Here is a 17,153-nt window from a genome sequence, read left to right as displayed (position 1 = left end):
ACCATCAAATGTTTCATAATCTTTGGTCAAGGTCTATATATAATTCCATGTATAGGTCTATATATAGTTGGTTCAAGTGTCTACTTTTTATTTTATGCAAATATTGATGAGACAAACCATGTAAATAACTTAATTACCTTTATTATTATTGTTGTTCTATTAATATTAAAATAAACAAAACTCTATTCACTCCACTCTTATTTTCTGCTCTTCAGGCACTAAAATCTGTGTATGAAAAACCTTTATTACTGCCCTGATATCTAGCAACTTCTACAAACAGAAGTAGACTGGATTTATTTTGTGACCACAGACATCATCCTGTGGTTGCTCAATGGCTAGGGACAAGTTTTCATCTCACTCTACCAGCTTTCCTCAATCTCTTTTGTAATTTTGCTGTGCTTCATTTCCTCCCACCGAACAAGCTTTCTTTCAGCTATCTCGCTCAAGTATCTATATTTCTCTAACACACCAGACTAACATTTTGAGATTTTTTTTTGTTTTGCTATCCTGATGGACTTCTAAGTTGCCTCATAAATCCTGTTCTCACCTACATAAAACAGAATTCCTTGCTCAGAGTTTATTTCATTTGCTACCTGATGAGCAGTACCTGGAATGGAACCAGTAACTCTAGACAGATCAAAGTATTATTAACTCCCTGCAAGGAACGTGTTTTGCTTTCCTTTTCATTGGTTCCGAAATACTCTGTTTGTCCATCTGTCCATAAACATCTATCCATCCACCTATTCATCTATCTGTCCACTCAAAGAGAAAAGAGCACTCCTCCACTGTTGATGATAACCTAAATTGGTACTTTTTTCTGGAAGACAATTTGAAAAAATACATGCTGATTGTCTTAAAAATAGGGGGGAATTGTGGAAAGCAGCATCAGCTCTCTCTCTCGAAGTCAGCCTCAGCAAGGCACTGCATTTAGAGGAACGATCGTCCTTCAATCTGAGGGGAATTAAAAGCATTAGAATCTTTAACGTGGTCCCCCCAAAACACCAAATCTGGAATATGTTCAAAACCTGTAACAAAACCTTCTAAAAATCTCACTCACTCTCAATCTCTTTCATGTACTTTGCAGCTATTCCAAAAACAAAACCAAAGAAAATACAGCAAACTCCTCCCACACTCCAGGCAATCAAAATCATCTCCTCCACTTATCTCAGATTTTCTTCTCCCTCCTTTCTTGTTACCCTGTTATATTTATTCCATTCCCCCCTGGTACTAAGGCCTAAGAACCAATGGGGCAGACAGAAAGAGGGTGTAGATCTCAGAAGTTTCTGAGAGTTTGGTCCCTGCCACTAAAACTTGTGCTTTGATGGACCATTTCATTACTGTGATTTTATCAAAAGAACTCAGTGGGTGCCATGCAATCATTTATAATCCTAAAAAATTAAAATAACTCAAATGTACAAATATAAGGGCATTGCATGCAATGAAATGTAATGCAACTATCAAGTATTATGATTTAAAATATTTTATGACTTGGAAATATATTCACAGTATACAATTCATTTTTTAAAGGAAATTATGAAATAAAATATATATCCTGCTACCATTTTTAAAAGAAATATCGTTTGCTTTACATACATAGAAAATCTTAACACCGGTTCTCCCTGATGGTAAGATTGTAGGAGATTACATTTTTCTTCATGTTTATCTGTATTTTCTAATGTTTTATTAAAAAATGTTAAGGTTTTTACTAAGTATCAGGTCTGTACCAGAAATAGAAAGATTGATAAAGTACAAGCCATACACCACATATCATTATTCCCTGGGCACTCACAGCCTGGTGGGTAAGTCAGACAGGAATGTAAATAAATAATTTAGTTAATTATGAGAGACGTTAAAACACACATACACACACACACACACACACACACACATATATACATCCATGGAATTAAAGAAGAAAAGACAAGTCTTTTGGAGTAGGAGAGATACTGAGAGAAATTGCACAGAGGACATGAGTCTTGAATGAAGGCTAAAGCAGAAAAAAATAGTCCAGGCAAAGGGAACATTAGATTCAAAGGCACATAAGTATAAAAGTGCATGGCATATTCAGGAAATATACAGTGACTTTGGTATACCTCTTACAGATAGTACAAGGGAATAGCAAAAAATGAGCTGGAGAGAGAGGCTGGGTTCCCATGTAAAAGTCTTTTATGCCATGTTGAAAATTTGGGACTTTTTCCTAAGGAGCCATTAAAGGATTTTAAGAAAGAAAATGCATCATTTGATTTCTGTTTTAGAAGATAACTAGTTCTGGTGGAAGTATGGCTTAAATAGGTAGAGACTGGGGGGGAGGGAGAGTTATTAGAAAACTTGTAGTAGTCCCAGTGAAGGGTAATGGCATTACATACACAATTCTAGCAGATGGAATTGTTACAAAGTATGAAGACCTTTTTTAAAAATATATTTATTCATTATTTATTTATTTAGGCTGCGCTGGGTCTTAGCTGTGGCATGAGAGATCTTCGTTGTGGCACATGGGATGTTTTGTTGCGGCATGTGGGATCTTTAGTTGCGGCACATGGGATCTTTAGTTGCGGCATGTGGGATCTTTTTTAGTTGCAGCATGTGGACTTCTTAGTTGTGGCATGCATGTGGGATCTAGTTCCCCAACCAGGGATCGAACACAGGTCCCCTGCTTTGGGAGCTCAGAGTCTTACCCACTGGACCACCAGGGAAGTCCCTGAAGACACTTTTATTTGCTTATTTCAGAGTAAGTACAGTTAACAGTCTTGTTCTTCTCATTACATTGCTATGTTCAAAGATCAAATTCTTCAGAGATCAAGCTATAGTTTCATGAGTAGGAAGTAGTAACAGACTTTACTAAAGTCTGTTTGGTGACAGACTCATAAACAAACAAACTCTGTGACTCTTAGGGAGAGTTTTATATGCTTCATTATGTTGACACTATGGGTCAACATAGGTGACACATGTTTAACATTACATTATCAGATTAATTTCAAACACATTATATTAAAAGGCATAAAAGGTATGACATGTTTATAATCATGTTGCCTCTTCCTGTCAAAGTCAGCATTTATAAATTAAAAGGTACAGTTTTCTCATGATCATTGGACACTTGAACAATCATTGCTGAAGAGGTCACATGGGAATCAGCAGAAAGTTAATGAATCCTATTACAAAAAGCCACATCTGCTGAATGCTGAGCTTATCTCACTCACATTTATATAAAAGAAATTTTCAAATTATCTTTTAAATTGGTAAGTTAGGCATCAATATAATGGGCCAGGGTGAGTCAAAGCATATGACCTTTAAAGAAGGAAGTAAGACAAGAGGAAGTAGAGAAATGGAAGAACAATAAATTGGGTAAATCTATAATTACATAACCCAGGAATCTCATCAGAGCTCTGTTTAAGCAAACAGGCTAGAGCAATTGTTAATAAAACATTTAATTTACAAATTATTTTATGATCAAAACTGTTTACTATTGTGGACTATTGGTGTTTCAAAAGAAATATAGAGATTTTTCATAATTGTCCATGTCATTAATAGAACTGTCTTAGCTCTGTCCAGGCTTAACTCTAAGAACTGGCATGAAAACTGCTGATTGCTCCCAGGAGTCTAACCCTGCCTAGTTTCTTCTCTCCTCTCACCACCCTCCTCCCCTATTGATTTACAGGAACCAGCTTGCCTTAACCGAGAGTTTGTGGTGTGCTCAGAATGATGTACACACATTTTCCTTTGCATTTATATCTTTATGTCTTGCTAGCCTTTTTGCCTGTGTAACAACTAAACAAGGCACCTTCACTCCTGATTAAGTGCATTTTATACAAAGTAAGAAGGAGAAATAAAGTTAGAGTCTGGAAAGTACTTTATTAGCCATGTTACTAATCCTTCTAGTTGAATTTATGTAACATCTACCAATATTTTTTCTTTTAATTTTATTCAAACCTTAGTTATACAGAATTGGACACCTTATTATGACTGGTCTTGGAGAAGGCATTTTTGTTTATTCTTTTGTGTGTTTATTAATAATAATAAGCAGCAGTACTTTTGAACTCACCACTCAACCTGGAATTGATACATTGAATGACTTATAACAGCCTCTGTGCTTCTCTCCCACCCATTACATTGGCCTGAATCTCGTGTTTATCATTCTCTTGATTTTATATATATAAAAGTTTTATGTATATATGATATATGCTGATCATATATATACACACATAAATAATATGCTCCTAAAAATATATACTTCTGGTGCTTCCCTGGTGGCACAGTGGTTGAGAGTCCGCCTGCCAATGCAGGGGGGGCGGGTTCATGCCCCGGTCCGGGAGGATCCCACGTGCCGTGGAGCGGCTGGGCCCGTGGGCCGTGGCCGCTGGGCCTGCGCATCTGGAGCCTGTGCTCTGCAATGGGAGAGGTCACAACATTAAGAGGCCCACGTACTACAAAAAAAAAAAAAAAAAATTCTATAAAATATATACTTCTAAAAATTGTTATATACATGTATCTGTGGTTTAGTTGTAGTTGTCTTTATTATATGAGCATCACGCAGTATGAAGTCATCTGGGACATGTTCTTTTTACTTGTAGTGTTACTAATATATTCATATTGTAGTATTTTATTGTGTAAATATATCATAATTTATTTGTCCATACCTCTGTGATGGCTATTTAGGCTGCTTCCAGTATTTTGTTTATTTTTAGTTATGAAAACTGTGGCTCTGGATATCCTGGCATGTGTCTCCTGGAGTTTCTCTTGGGTATATGCCTTGAAGAGGAATTGCTGATTTGTCAGTTATGTGAATACTCAACTTGAGATCATTGCAAGCAATGCGTAAGAGATCCTATTGGCCCTCATCCTCTCTAGCCCTTGATATTTTCATGAACCAAGATTATATTTAACCCTATTGTGTCCATATCACCTGAGGTTCCTTCTTTTCCTTCTACCTCATGAGGAACCATTTATACACGCTCAATTGGTAAACACAAGAAGTGTTAGAGAGGTAGAGATCAACACTTCCAACCTTAGAAAGGATTGAAGGAGAATCTCCACCTGAGTCAGCTTCATCTCCCAAGATCCTGGAATCAAATTTTGGTCAAAGAAAAGTAACATAACAAACCCATGAAAGTAGACCATTGGCCCACCATTGGCTTGGAACTGAGCCTGTTCTGAACTCAGTCACTGAGACTCTTGTTTGTACGTCATTTGTTACAGCTCATTTACTCTATAATTCAAGTTGAATTCCCAGGAAACAGATGAATGGATTTCTTGCTTCTGAGTCTCAGTTTCTCCACTTTTCTGTCATTGTCACCAAAGGCAAGTTCGTCTGCCTGACACACAGTGAGGCCAAACAAACCAAAATGTTGGAGTTTGGAGCAGAGGAAGATTTATTGCAGGGCCATGCCAGGAGACGGTGGCTCGTGCCCAGAAAACCCGGAACTCCCTGAAGGGTTTCAGCAAAGCATTTTTAAAGGCCAGGTGAGGGGCGGGTATCGCAGGGTATGTGATCAGCTCATGCACAATTCTCTGGTTCGTTGATAGTGAGGTAACAGAGCAGTGTCACAGGGGTTAACATTATCAGTCCTTAGGCTTCAGGAGGTGTGGGGGCTATGTGCTCATGGTCACCAAGTAGTTAACACCTTCCATTTGGTGGGGGGGGAGGGGTTCATATCTGTAAAACAACTCAGGAAATGTGCATCAGATACTATTATCTAGGTACTTCAGAGAACAGCTAAAGCAGAGGACATGGAGGAAGGGCATGCCCTGGGAAGGCCCTAAAGGGTCCTGCTCGGTTACACAATTTCCCTATATTAGGTTCACTGACCTTTCATTGTTTAGATCGTGGCTTGTGTATCCTACTGTCTTTCTCCCTGGTCTGTTTTCCCAGTAAGAAAAACTCATTTCTAAATTATTTCCTCTAACCTCATTCCAACTTTCCTGACCCAGTTGGTCTCCTGATCAATATCCTTCCCCTGTCCTGCTTTCCACAAACATAAAAGAAGCAGTTATGGTTATAATACTGTGAAAGAAAGAGGAGTTTCACAAACCTTTCTCTTTTCCTTCAGTGAGACTTATTCTATCTAGCCTTTCTATTTTTTTCCCTAATGCTATAGAGCAATTTAGCCTTTGGAAGAAATTTATTTTATTGTATGAACTTTAGTTAGCTTACAGTTTTTCTTTTCCTTGATACAACTTACTACTATTGCCCTTACTAGATATTCTTTAACACACATGTGAAAGGAAGATAGGCAGGCAACTTTTCATAAGCTGGAAGAAATCAGGGGAGGAAAAAAGGGAATTAAGAAGATCAAAGGAGGGCTTCCCTGGTGGCACAGTGGTTGAGAGTCCGCCTACCGATGCAAGGGACACAGGTTCGTGCCCCGGTCCGGGAAGATCCCACATGCCACGGAGCGGCTGGGCCCGTGAGCCATGGCCGCTGAGCCTGCGCGACTGGAGCCTGTGCTCCGCAACGGGAGAGGCCACAACAGTGAGAGGCCCGCGTACCGAAAAAAAAAAAAAAAGATCAAAGGAGCTGTGATTAGTGAAACACAAAAGAGTCCAGGGCCTTGCTGGAAAGGTGGGAAGAAAAGCATGAAAAAGATATTAAGACACACAGTTTTTTATGCCAAGCACCAAGTCATACTGTCAGCTGAGATAGCTTGATCACTGATGAGAAAATGATGACAATACAAGGTGAAGTCACTTCAGACTGAGGGATTAAGAGGGAATCAATTTGTAATGATCTCTTCAGACACACCAAATGTTAGCAAGTAATGTGTTCTCAATTTAAGTAGTGGCTACACAGGAAAAAATGGTTTGCTTATTTATTTATTTACTTACTTTTTTTTGTTTGGCTGCACTGGCTCTTCGTTGCTGTGCACGGGCTATCTCCAGTTGCGGCGAGTGAGAGCTACTCTTTGTTGCAGTTCTCGGGCTTCTCATTGTGGTGGCTTCTCTTGTTGCGGAGCACGGGCTCTAGAGCACGCAGGCTTCAGTAGTTGTGGTGCGTGGGCTTAGTTGCCCTGCAGCATGTGGGATCTTCCTGGACCAGGGATCGAACCTGTGTCCCCTGCATTGGCAGGCAGGTTCTTCACCACTGGACCACCAGGGAAGTCCTTACTTACTTATTATGACCATATTTTTTAGAACAGTTTAAGGTTCACAGCAAAATTAAGGGGAATACAGAGATTTCCCATATACCTCTGGCCCCATTATCAACCACCCCCACCAGAATGGTATATTTGTTGCAGTTGATGAACCTACATTGATACATCATTATCACTCAAATTTCATAGTTTACCTTGTTCACTCTTGGTGTTGTACATTCTGTGGGTTTGGATAAATGTATAAAATTAGGGTATCATACAGAGTATTTTCAATGTCCTAAAAATCCTCTATGTTCTGCCTACTTACCACCCCTTACCTCTGGTATTTTATTTAACAAAATAATTCAACATGGATTTCTTGGTTGGCCTTTCAGGATATTAAATATGTGAATTGCTTTGCAAAATTAAATTTTTAAACTTTCCACACACTTAATGGTTTAAATAGGGACTGACTACAAAATAACCATCACAGTCTACAGAAATTGAATAACATGAAGAAAGTTAGGTGGCTGCAGTATCCATGGTGAGAGGAGACACAAGCCCTGAACCATCAGATTATTAAGAAAAAGAATATCTAAGTGCTTAGATGCTAAGTTGCCTTGGAGCAGAGGAAAAAAACTCAGGTGGGGTAAATAGAAGAGGACTCAGGTCCTCCTGTGCCTACAATTGTATTAATAGGTCCCCTAAACACTGCCCAGGTGCAAGCCCCTCTCCTTAATCCCTACATCCACTGGGGGCTGCTGAGAACACAGCAGCCTCACATCTCAGAGCTCCTCTAGTTAAGTGTGCCCTCGCAGGTGTACCCGCATCCATATCTGTGATTCCTGTCTCCCTGCTGAACTTCTCTTTTCTCCCTTCCCTTCCAAAATCTTCCACAGAGCCCACTGGATCTGTTTTTTGGTAGGCAAAATTTCCAGTGTTTTTGCTTTACTTATTGCATTTCCCCTCAGACTCCTGGCCTTAGCTTAAACCTGAGGACAGCAGCTCTCTTGCAGCCTTCTCCCACAGCTCAAGTATCTCAAGATTGGGAGTTGCCATGGTACCCTTACTCTACACCGAAACTTCCAGCCCTGTCTCCATTTTTATGTGCAAATCATTTGAGGTTACTTATACTACTTATATCACCTCTGTCCCCTCACTGTGGTCATCAATCAACCTCTAGGCCACTTCTACTCAATACTGAAGACTTCATAATCTTTTTTCTATACCCCAGCCCTGACATCACACTGAGTGACTATCAAAGTTTACATTGATGACCCACCCAATTCCCTAGCCTGTTAGTTCCTAGAACTCTGTGCTTTCAATCCCTTCCACCTCCACCATACTTCAGTCTCCAAGTCCCATGACCACATCCTGGACCTCGACCTTGTCATTCCACAGAAGTGCCTCATCTACGATAATAGTGTTGGATTTAGGACTCTCTGTTCAAAGCCTCCTAACTTACTAGCTCTCTCATTCAGTTGCTTCTCCTACATCTATTCTTCACAGGGAACTCCGACTCCCCCCATTTATCAGTCCTCTCTGTTTTCCTTTCATCCCATCCAACTTAATTGTTACTATTCATCAATCCAAATAATACTTCAACTCCTTGCTTTCTATTCCATCCAAATGGATGGATCCCACTCTGCTTGATTCCAGTGGTTTTCTTCCTCTCCATAGAATCCAAGCTGTTCAGTGCTACAATGAAAAGAATATAACAAAACCTCAAATCTTGGGGCCACTCTTAATTCATGGTCTCAGTCTTCAACTGTATGCTATTCACCCATACTTCTACCTTATTGATTAAGAGCCTGTGTTCTGGAGACAGATTGGATCCATTTGAATCTTGATACCAACTCCAGCACTCACTAGCTGTGTTACCTTAGGTGAGCCACTTAACTTCTCTGTGCCTCAATTTCCATATCTGTAAAACAAGATAATAAAGTATCTACTTCATATGGCTGCAGAGAAGATTAAATGAGTTAGAGCAATGAATGAATGATACATAACAACTTCTTGTTGGGTTTGTACATTATTATTATTGTTTCTTTAATTGGATTTCTGTTTTATTCTTTCTAGTAGTTATTTTTAACCTTTATCATGTGTTCCTTCTGCTTAGAACCCTCTTCCTCCTGACCCACCCACACTTATTTGGCTGACTCCCACTCAATCTTTCAGTCTCAGATTAGATTTCATTTTTTTCTGAGAAGTCATACCCTATCTTACTCTGTAACCCTACATTTGGGTTAAGGGTCCTTTCTCCATACTCTCATAGCTGTACTTCCTCCACCATACTATTTATCACTGTGTTATAATCGACTGTAATCCCCTTGAGAGATCTAGATATATCTTGCTCTTGGTTGTATCCTTAGTATCTAGCACAGAGCTGGCACATAGGAAAAAATCAATATATATGTGCTAAATAAATACGTGAATAATATTTGAAAAAATGAAGATCCAGACAAGACTGTGAACTCCCTTGGGGCAGCCATTATGTATTATCTTTGGATCACTTTTAATGCCTAACAAAGATTCTTGTAATACTTAGGAATCAATAAATATTTTTCAAATAATCATTTTTCTATATCTCTTGAAAGTTGTTTTTAAAATTCCAAAGGATTCATACTCTTTATCAATTTGCTTCTTCTCTACATGTCAAAATAGTTTCATTCTTCAACTCAACTGAAACATAGTCTTCTCCAGTAAGCTTTTACTAATCCCTTTGTTCTGGCTATCTATTGCTGTGTAATAAACTACCCCAAAACTTAGTGGCCTAAAACAACAATCTATTATTACGCCTCACAGTTCTGTGGGTGTTCTGCCATGTACCAGGGGCTGCAGTCATCTGAAGGCTTGATTAAGCTGGACGTCCAAGATGGCGCACTCCCATGGCTGGCAGTTTGTGTTGGTTGTTGATGGGTGAAACGCTCAGCTGAGGCTCTTAACTAGAGCAACTGCATGGGTACTGTCCATGTGGCTTGGGTTTCTCACACATAACAGCCTCCAGATAGGTACTCTTCTTATATGATCACTGGCTTCCAAATGGCAGGAAGCAGAAGCTTCCAGGCCAGCTAAGGACTATGCCTGGAAATGGCTCAGGTGTCGCTTCTACTGCATTTTACTGATCAAGGCTATCACAGGCCCTCCTGGATTCAAGAAAGTGAAGAAATAAACTCCACTTCTTGCTGGAGGAGTGTTGAGATCAAATAACAGAAGAGGTATTGTTATGACCATCTTTGAAAAATACAATCTGCTAGATCCCTTAAGGCAAAATTAATCCCTTCTTTGTATGGTCTGTAAGATTTCCTTTAGTCCTTTTTTTTTTCTTTCTTTTAACATTGATTTCCACCTCTGGGCTGAGAATTATTTTGCAGGGAAAGGTATCTCAATCTATATGCACAAAACATTGGGTAAATGGAATAAAATTATATGACTAAAACATATAATTATTTAAAAATTATATATAAATGTTTTATGATTAAAGTTATTATATATTTTTTAACCAACCGATATATGAAATCCAGATACTGTGGGGGATCTGCAAAATTTTTATATAAAATCTACTAAACATTGATTAGTTTATATGTTTGTCTCTTCTTGAACTAGATTAAACTAGATTGAACTAGACTGACACCAGAACTAAATTAGGTGTCAGTGGGCCTGAGTACTTAGCTTGACAATCTTTAGATCACTAAAATCTAGCAGATTAAATCATGTATAACAGATGCTCAATATAATTTGGCTTGGTTTGGTTATAAATTTTATTTAAAAATGTAATCTCTACCATTCATTTATACATTCAACAAATATTGATCAGGTACTGATTGTGTTGCAAACACAATGGTTTTGGGCAGGGATAAATGGTGAGCAAAAACAGTTTGCAGCTTAGTGGGGTAGACAGATATTGATTATAGAATCACCCTAAGGATGTAAACTTTCAATTGTGATAAGCACTTTGTATTAGTTTCCTAGGGCTGCCGTAACAGAATACCACAAACAAGTGGTTTAAAAAATAAATAGTTATTGTTTCACAGTTCTGGAGGCTAGAAGTCTAAAATCAAGGTGTCAGGAGGGTTGGCTCCTTCTGAGGGATGTGAGAGAAAGATCTGTTCCGGGTCTCTCTCCTTGGCTTGTAGATGGACGTCTTCTCCCTGTGTCTCTTCACATCATCTTCCCTCTATGAGTGTTTCAGTATCCAAATCCCCCTTTTTATAAGGACTCCCATCATATTGGATTTGGGGGCACCCTAGTGACCCCATTTTAACTTAATTACTTCTGTAAATACCTTGTCTCCAAATAAGGTCACACTGAGTTACTGGGGTTAAGACTTCATCATATGAATTTGGGGGTGTCACAATTCAACCCTTAACATTACTCAAAGGAAAAGTCTGTAGCACTATGAGAACTCATAAGAAGGGGTTTGAGGTAGTTAGAGTGGCTGAAGAAGGCTTCCTTAAGGAAGTAAAGCTGAGTGGAGACCTGAGGATGAATGGGCATTTACTAGAAAAAGAGGAAAGAGAAGAAGATTGTAAGCCACAGAAATCTTTTGGTGAGGGAGAGCATGATGAGTACAAGCAGCTGAAAGAAGGCTAGCAAAGCTGGGACAGAACAGTGATGTGATCTCCATAATGTAAAAATATTATGGAGAAAATCTTAGGCCTACAATGATGTCATTTTTCTCTGAGAAGATTATGTTTGCTCTGTCAGGTGGCTGTGGTTACCAGCAATCACAGATGAACATAATCCAATCAGGGCTAGAGATGATTCCTAAGCCTACTTTGGTCCTTTTGATCATTGATTTATTTCCAGTTTACCCTACTTCTAAGATATACCTGTTTAGGGTCCTAACCCAAAGCCTGGGCATTTATTAAACCCTCCTGAACAGGAGGTTGGGGTGCGTGTCCTACACTCCAGATTTTGTCCCTCTAACTTCATGAATCTATCAAAAATTCTGTTGAAATTCTTTGCCTCCCCTGTAATCAGTAGATAACCCTAGGTGTGGCTCCAAATGCCAAGTTCACCTGCCTGGGCTTTCTTTTTCTCTTAGCAGAAGATTTTGTTCAAATGACCTGTTTCACTATTACACCAAATGGCTGCTTGTGGAGAATCAATGGTCAAGAAGTCAGATGAATGCTGGTAGAATAAAAAGGAAACAACATTAATCGAGCACAATGATTATGATAACTAGCAGCAGAATGGTGAAAATGAAAAGAGACGGATAGATGGAGAAACATTACAGGGTAGAATTGGCAGAACTTGGAATGGATTGGATGTGGAGAATGAGAGAGAGAGGGGTGCCACAGACGACTCTTAGATTTCTAGCTTGAGCAACTGGATGGATGAGATGTCATTCATTGAGACATCCATCCCATGTGAAGAGAACTGACACAATTTGGGGCAAGGATCACAAGTTTCAATTTGTATCTGTTGATTCTGAGGTGCTTTGAGACATTTAAAAAGGTACATCAATTAAACATCTATATGCATGAGCTCAAAAAAGAGATCTGAGTGGGAGATGTAAGTTTTTGCATCACCATGGATGTGGAAGATAGACCAGGATGGAGGCTTAAGAAGCCCCAACATTTGATTGTCCTTCTTTGCAAGGGTGAAAGACAGAAAGAGGCAATGGCCAGAGATGTATGGAAAAAAACAGAAAATGAAGGAAATTTAGTGTTTCAAGAAGAAAGGTTAGTTAACAGTATTGAATGCTGCTGAAAATTCGAGTGTGATAATTAAATATAGATGGCGTTCTTAAATTTAAGTTGCTAGTGGTGAGGCATTAATCACTGCAACCTATATAAAGCTATTTAGGAGGGCAACGCTATAAAGCTTTGAGAAGACAATATACAAAAACGTTGTTATAATCTCAAAGTAGGGAAGGATTTCTTAAGCAGGACACCAAATGCATTAACAATAATGTAAAAGATTCTTAAATGTGACTACATTAAAATAGATTCTCATCATTAAAGATACTATATAGTTTAAAAAGCAAGCCACAGAATGGAAGAAGATATTTGCAACATTTAAAAATGACAGACCCTGTACTCAGATCTCTGAATAGCTCAAATGATCGATAGAAGAAAAAACAGACAACTCAACCAAAAATGGGCAAGACAGACACTTTACAAGAGAGGAGATGCAAATAGGTAATCAATATATGAAAAAGTGTTCAATCTCTTTATTAATAACTATTTATTTATGTAAATTAAATCTATACTCCTCCTCACCTTACCCAACCACTACTATGTTTAAAAGTTTGAGAACACCAAATGCTGGCAGCAAAGATGAACTCTCAGAAGCTGCTGGTAGGAAAACACATTAGTATAAAATTTTGAAACAGTTTGGCATAATAAAGGTGAAGATACATAAACCTTTGACCAGGGATTCCACTTCTGTGCATAAAACCCTAGAGAAAAATCATGCACATGTGTGCCAGGACACATGTACAGAAATGTTCTTTGCAGCATTGTTAATTAACCCAGGCCATCAATTCACAATATACACATATATCAAACCATTACGCTGTATACCTGAAATTTATACAATTTATATATCGATTAGATCTCAATAAAACTGGAAAAAATAATATTCTCAGGACAGAAACAACTCAAATGTCCTTCAACAGTAAAACAGTTAAATAGTCTGTGAGAGTTCACATAATGAAGAATCATACAGTAATGAAAGTGGATTTTATGCGAGATCATATGGATGGATCTCATCAGCATATTATTGAGTTAAAGAAACATCTGCAAAAATAATACACAAGTGTGATTCTAATTATCTGATTCAAAAGCAGACAAAATTAAATTATATTGCCTAGGGAGGTATACCTAAGTGGTAAAAATATAAAGAAGCAAAGATTGGTTATCACAAAAGTCAGAACGTTTACCTCTAGGTGAAAGTTTGGGGATTGTAACCGGGGAGGAGTTTGGGGGAGACATAGGAGATTGGCAATGTTCTACTTTTTGATCAGAGTGGCTATATGGGTGTTCGCTTTCTAATTATTCTGTAAACAGTACACATGGTTTATGATTGTTTTGTATGAAAGTTATATCTCATCATACAAAAGTAAAAAAAAAAGGAAAAACCAAAACTTCCTTGAAAATTATACCACTTAATGTTGAGTTAATCCCATTATTTTTGCAAATGGTATTTTCCTGTAGTGATTGAGTAAATCAGTGTAATGACTGAGGCTATGACCACACATGATGTTGCATTTAGCCAGCAAAAATTCCCTGTATTTGTGGAATCAGATAAAAATTTGAAAAAAATTGCTTTGATTCCTAGGTGGGATCATTAAATGCATGCTTCCTTGCCAAGAGGAATTTCCAAGTTAATGTATATGAAGCTAGAGAAGGTAAGACAATACTGAATAACGTGAGCTGTTGTTCTGATTCTTTGACTTCTTCCTCCTTACATTTTTTTTCTTTTTTTTTTAACATCGTTATTGGAGTATAATTGCTTTACAGTGGTGTGTTAGTTTCTGCTTTATAACAAACTGAATCAGCTTTACATATACATATATCCCCATATCCCCTCCCTCTTGCATCTCCCTCCCACCCTCCCTATCCCACCCCTCTAGGTGGTCACAAAGCACCGAGCTGATGTCCCTGTGCTATGCAGCTGCTTCCCACTAGCTATCTATTTTACATTTGGTAGTGTATATATGTCCATGCCACTCTCTCACTTCTTCCCAGCTTACACTTCCCCCTCCCCATGTCCTCAAGTCCATTCTCTACATCTGCATCTTTATTCCTGTCCTGCCCCTAGGTTCTTCAGAACCATTTTTTTTTAGATTCCATATGTATGTGTTTGCATATGGTATTTGTTTTTCTTTCTGACTTACTTCACTCTATATGAGAGTCTCTAGGTCCATCCACCTCACTGCAAATAACTCAACTTCATTTCTTTTTATGGCTGAGTAATATTCCATTGCATACATGTACCACATCTTCTTTATCCATTCATCTGTCAATGGACACTTAGGTTGCTTCCATGTCCTGGCTATTGTAAATAGAGCTATAGCGAACATTGTGGTACATGTCTCTCTCTTTTTTTAAAAAAATTATTTATTTATTTATTTTATGGCTGGGTTGGGTCTTCGTTTCTGTGCAAGGGCCTTCTCTAATTGTGGCAAGCGAGGGCCACTCTTCATCGCAGTGCGCGGGCCTCTCACTATCGTGGCCTGTCTTGTTGCGGAGCACAGGGTTCAGACGTGCAGGCTCAGTAGTTGTGGCTCACAGGCCCAGTTGCTCCGTGGCATGTGGGATCTTCCCAGACCAGGGCTCAAACCTGTGTCCCCTGCATTGGCAGGCGGACTCCCAACCACTGCGCCACCAGAGAAGCCCCTACATGTCTCTTTTTGAATTATGGTTTTCTCAGTGTATATGCCCAGTAGTGGGATTGCTGGGTCATATAGTAGTTCTATTTTTAGTTTTTTAAAGAACCTGCATACTGTTTTCCATAGTGGCTATATCAATTTACAGTCTTACCAACAGTGCAAGAGGGTTCCCTTTTCTCCACACCCTCTCCAGCATTTACTGTTTATAGATTTTTCGATGATGGCCATTCTGACCGGTGTGAGGTGATACCTCATTGTAGTTTTGATTTGCATTTCTCTAATGATTAGTGATGTTGAGCATCCTTTCATTTGTTTGTTGGCAACTCCTTAGATTTTAAAAAGAAAAAAAATTTAAAAGATGCACTGTTAGATTTCATTAAAAACCTCAACTATCTAAATTTAATTTAATGCAAATATATTACTATCCGTGTTTTCTTTAAAAGAGTTAACAAGGTCTTTTAATTTGGTCCAGATGGCACCAGTTTTTCAGGTGCTCTATGCTCATCCTGTATTAGGATATAAGAAAGTGTGTGTAACATGGGGTTTACTTCCAATATCTTAGATATCCGAGTGACTAAATTTGCACGTGGAAGAAGCATTAATTTGGCCCTTTCTTATAGAGGACGACAAGCCTTGAAATCCATTGGCCTGGAAGATCAGGTACCTTGTTAATGCATTTTCCTTATAGAAAATAATATCTGCTGTTTTTCAACAACTGCACGGTCTTGATTTCTCCTAGTTCAAAGCACCAATTAATGCCAAAAAAACCTCTGCATGAGAGCTCATTTTACAAAGGTTTTCAAACTTCTAAATTTCACAACAGGGTGAACATTTCACACTTGAGGCACCTGGGGGGACCAGAGCAGGTTGTGGGGCAGGCAGATACTGTATCAGATGGGAACTCGATCATCACTGGGCTCTCAACAGTATTGTGAACCTCTGCCTACAGAAGTGTGATCTGAGATGGCATCCAGGGTGAGAGGAGGCGGGCGAACTCCGTTCTTTTGACTACTTAGGTCCATAATCTCTTATCCACAACTCTGTACTCCAGAAGTTCTGGGACTAGAAAGCTTTTTCATCACCCGCTCAGCAGCAAACTTGACCTGATGTGAGGCTCTTTATAGGCTTTTTAAAAAAAATCTCATTTCGTGTGAATGTGTTTTACTAAAGAAATATTGTGTTGGGGTGGTGCCCTAGGCTCCTCTGTGTGTCATATAATAACCACATATGCACTACATTGCCTATCTAAAATTTGAAAACTTCTGAATTCTGAAACCAATGAGCTCTCAGTGTTTGGATTGTGTGCCTGTTGCAGATTTTCCTTACATGGATTCAATGTTGCCAAACTTCTCACTATCATGTCTCTTGGAAATGTGAAGAGAAATAATATATTTTTATTGATAGCACTTTTGCAACAGTGTGTCTTTGAAATGATATATAAGTCAATATAACTGCCATTTGCATTTCCACATTTTTCTTAGGCATGTGTAGGAAAGCACTTTGCACTGGATTTCAGGAATCCTGGGATTTACTCCTCATGCATTACTCTCTTTTGTGATCATGAGAAAAATAACTTAATCTCTCTGACAATGAACCATTTCTTCGCTTGTAATATTTGCTTTAGACCAAATAAACTTGACGTCTATTCTAAAATCTAAAGGTTAAAAAAAACCTAAAAAGTAAAATTTGCAGGAACATAGTTTTTATTGATTTTCTACCATACTGTGTTCTCATGGACCTTTACATTT

At 38.6% G+C, this 17,153-nt stretch overlaps 1 protein-coding gene across 3 annotated transcripts in view; it reads left to right on the top strand.

Annotated features, from left to right (window-relative positions):
* Positions 1-17,153, top strand: part of KMO (kynurenine 3-monooxygenase) — a 76,876-nt gene that overhangs the window by 27,426 nt on the left and 32,297 nt on the right. For 2 of the 3 annotated variants that reach the window (XM_082833650.1, XM_082833649.1), the window contains 2 exons: positions 14,352-14,421; positions 15,968-16,065. Coding sequence is in view for 1 of the 3 variants with exons in the window: in XM_082833649.1 (XP_082689775.1) it covers positions 14,352-14,421; positions 15,968-16,065 (168 nt within the window). In the remaining 2 variants the exon portion in view is untranslated. The remainder of the gene's footprint in view (positions 1-14,351; positions 14,422-15,967; positions 16,066-17,153) is intronic. The other variant, XM_082833651.1, reaches the window with a different exon arrangement.

This window comes from Leucopleurus acutus (assembly GCF_964270905.1).
Source record: "Leucopleurus acutus genome assembly, chromosome: 2".
Taxonomy (NCBI): Eukaryota; Metazoa; Chordata; class Mammalia; order Artiodactyla; family Delphinidae; genus Leucopleurus; species Leucopleurus acutus.
The sequence above is the reverse complement of the archived record's forward strand: the minus strand, read 5'-3'. Positions and strand labels throughout refer to the sequence as shown.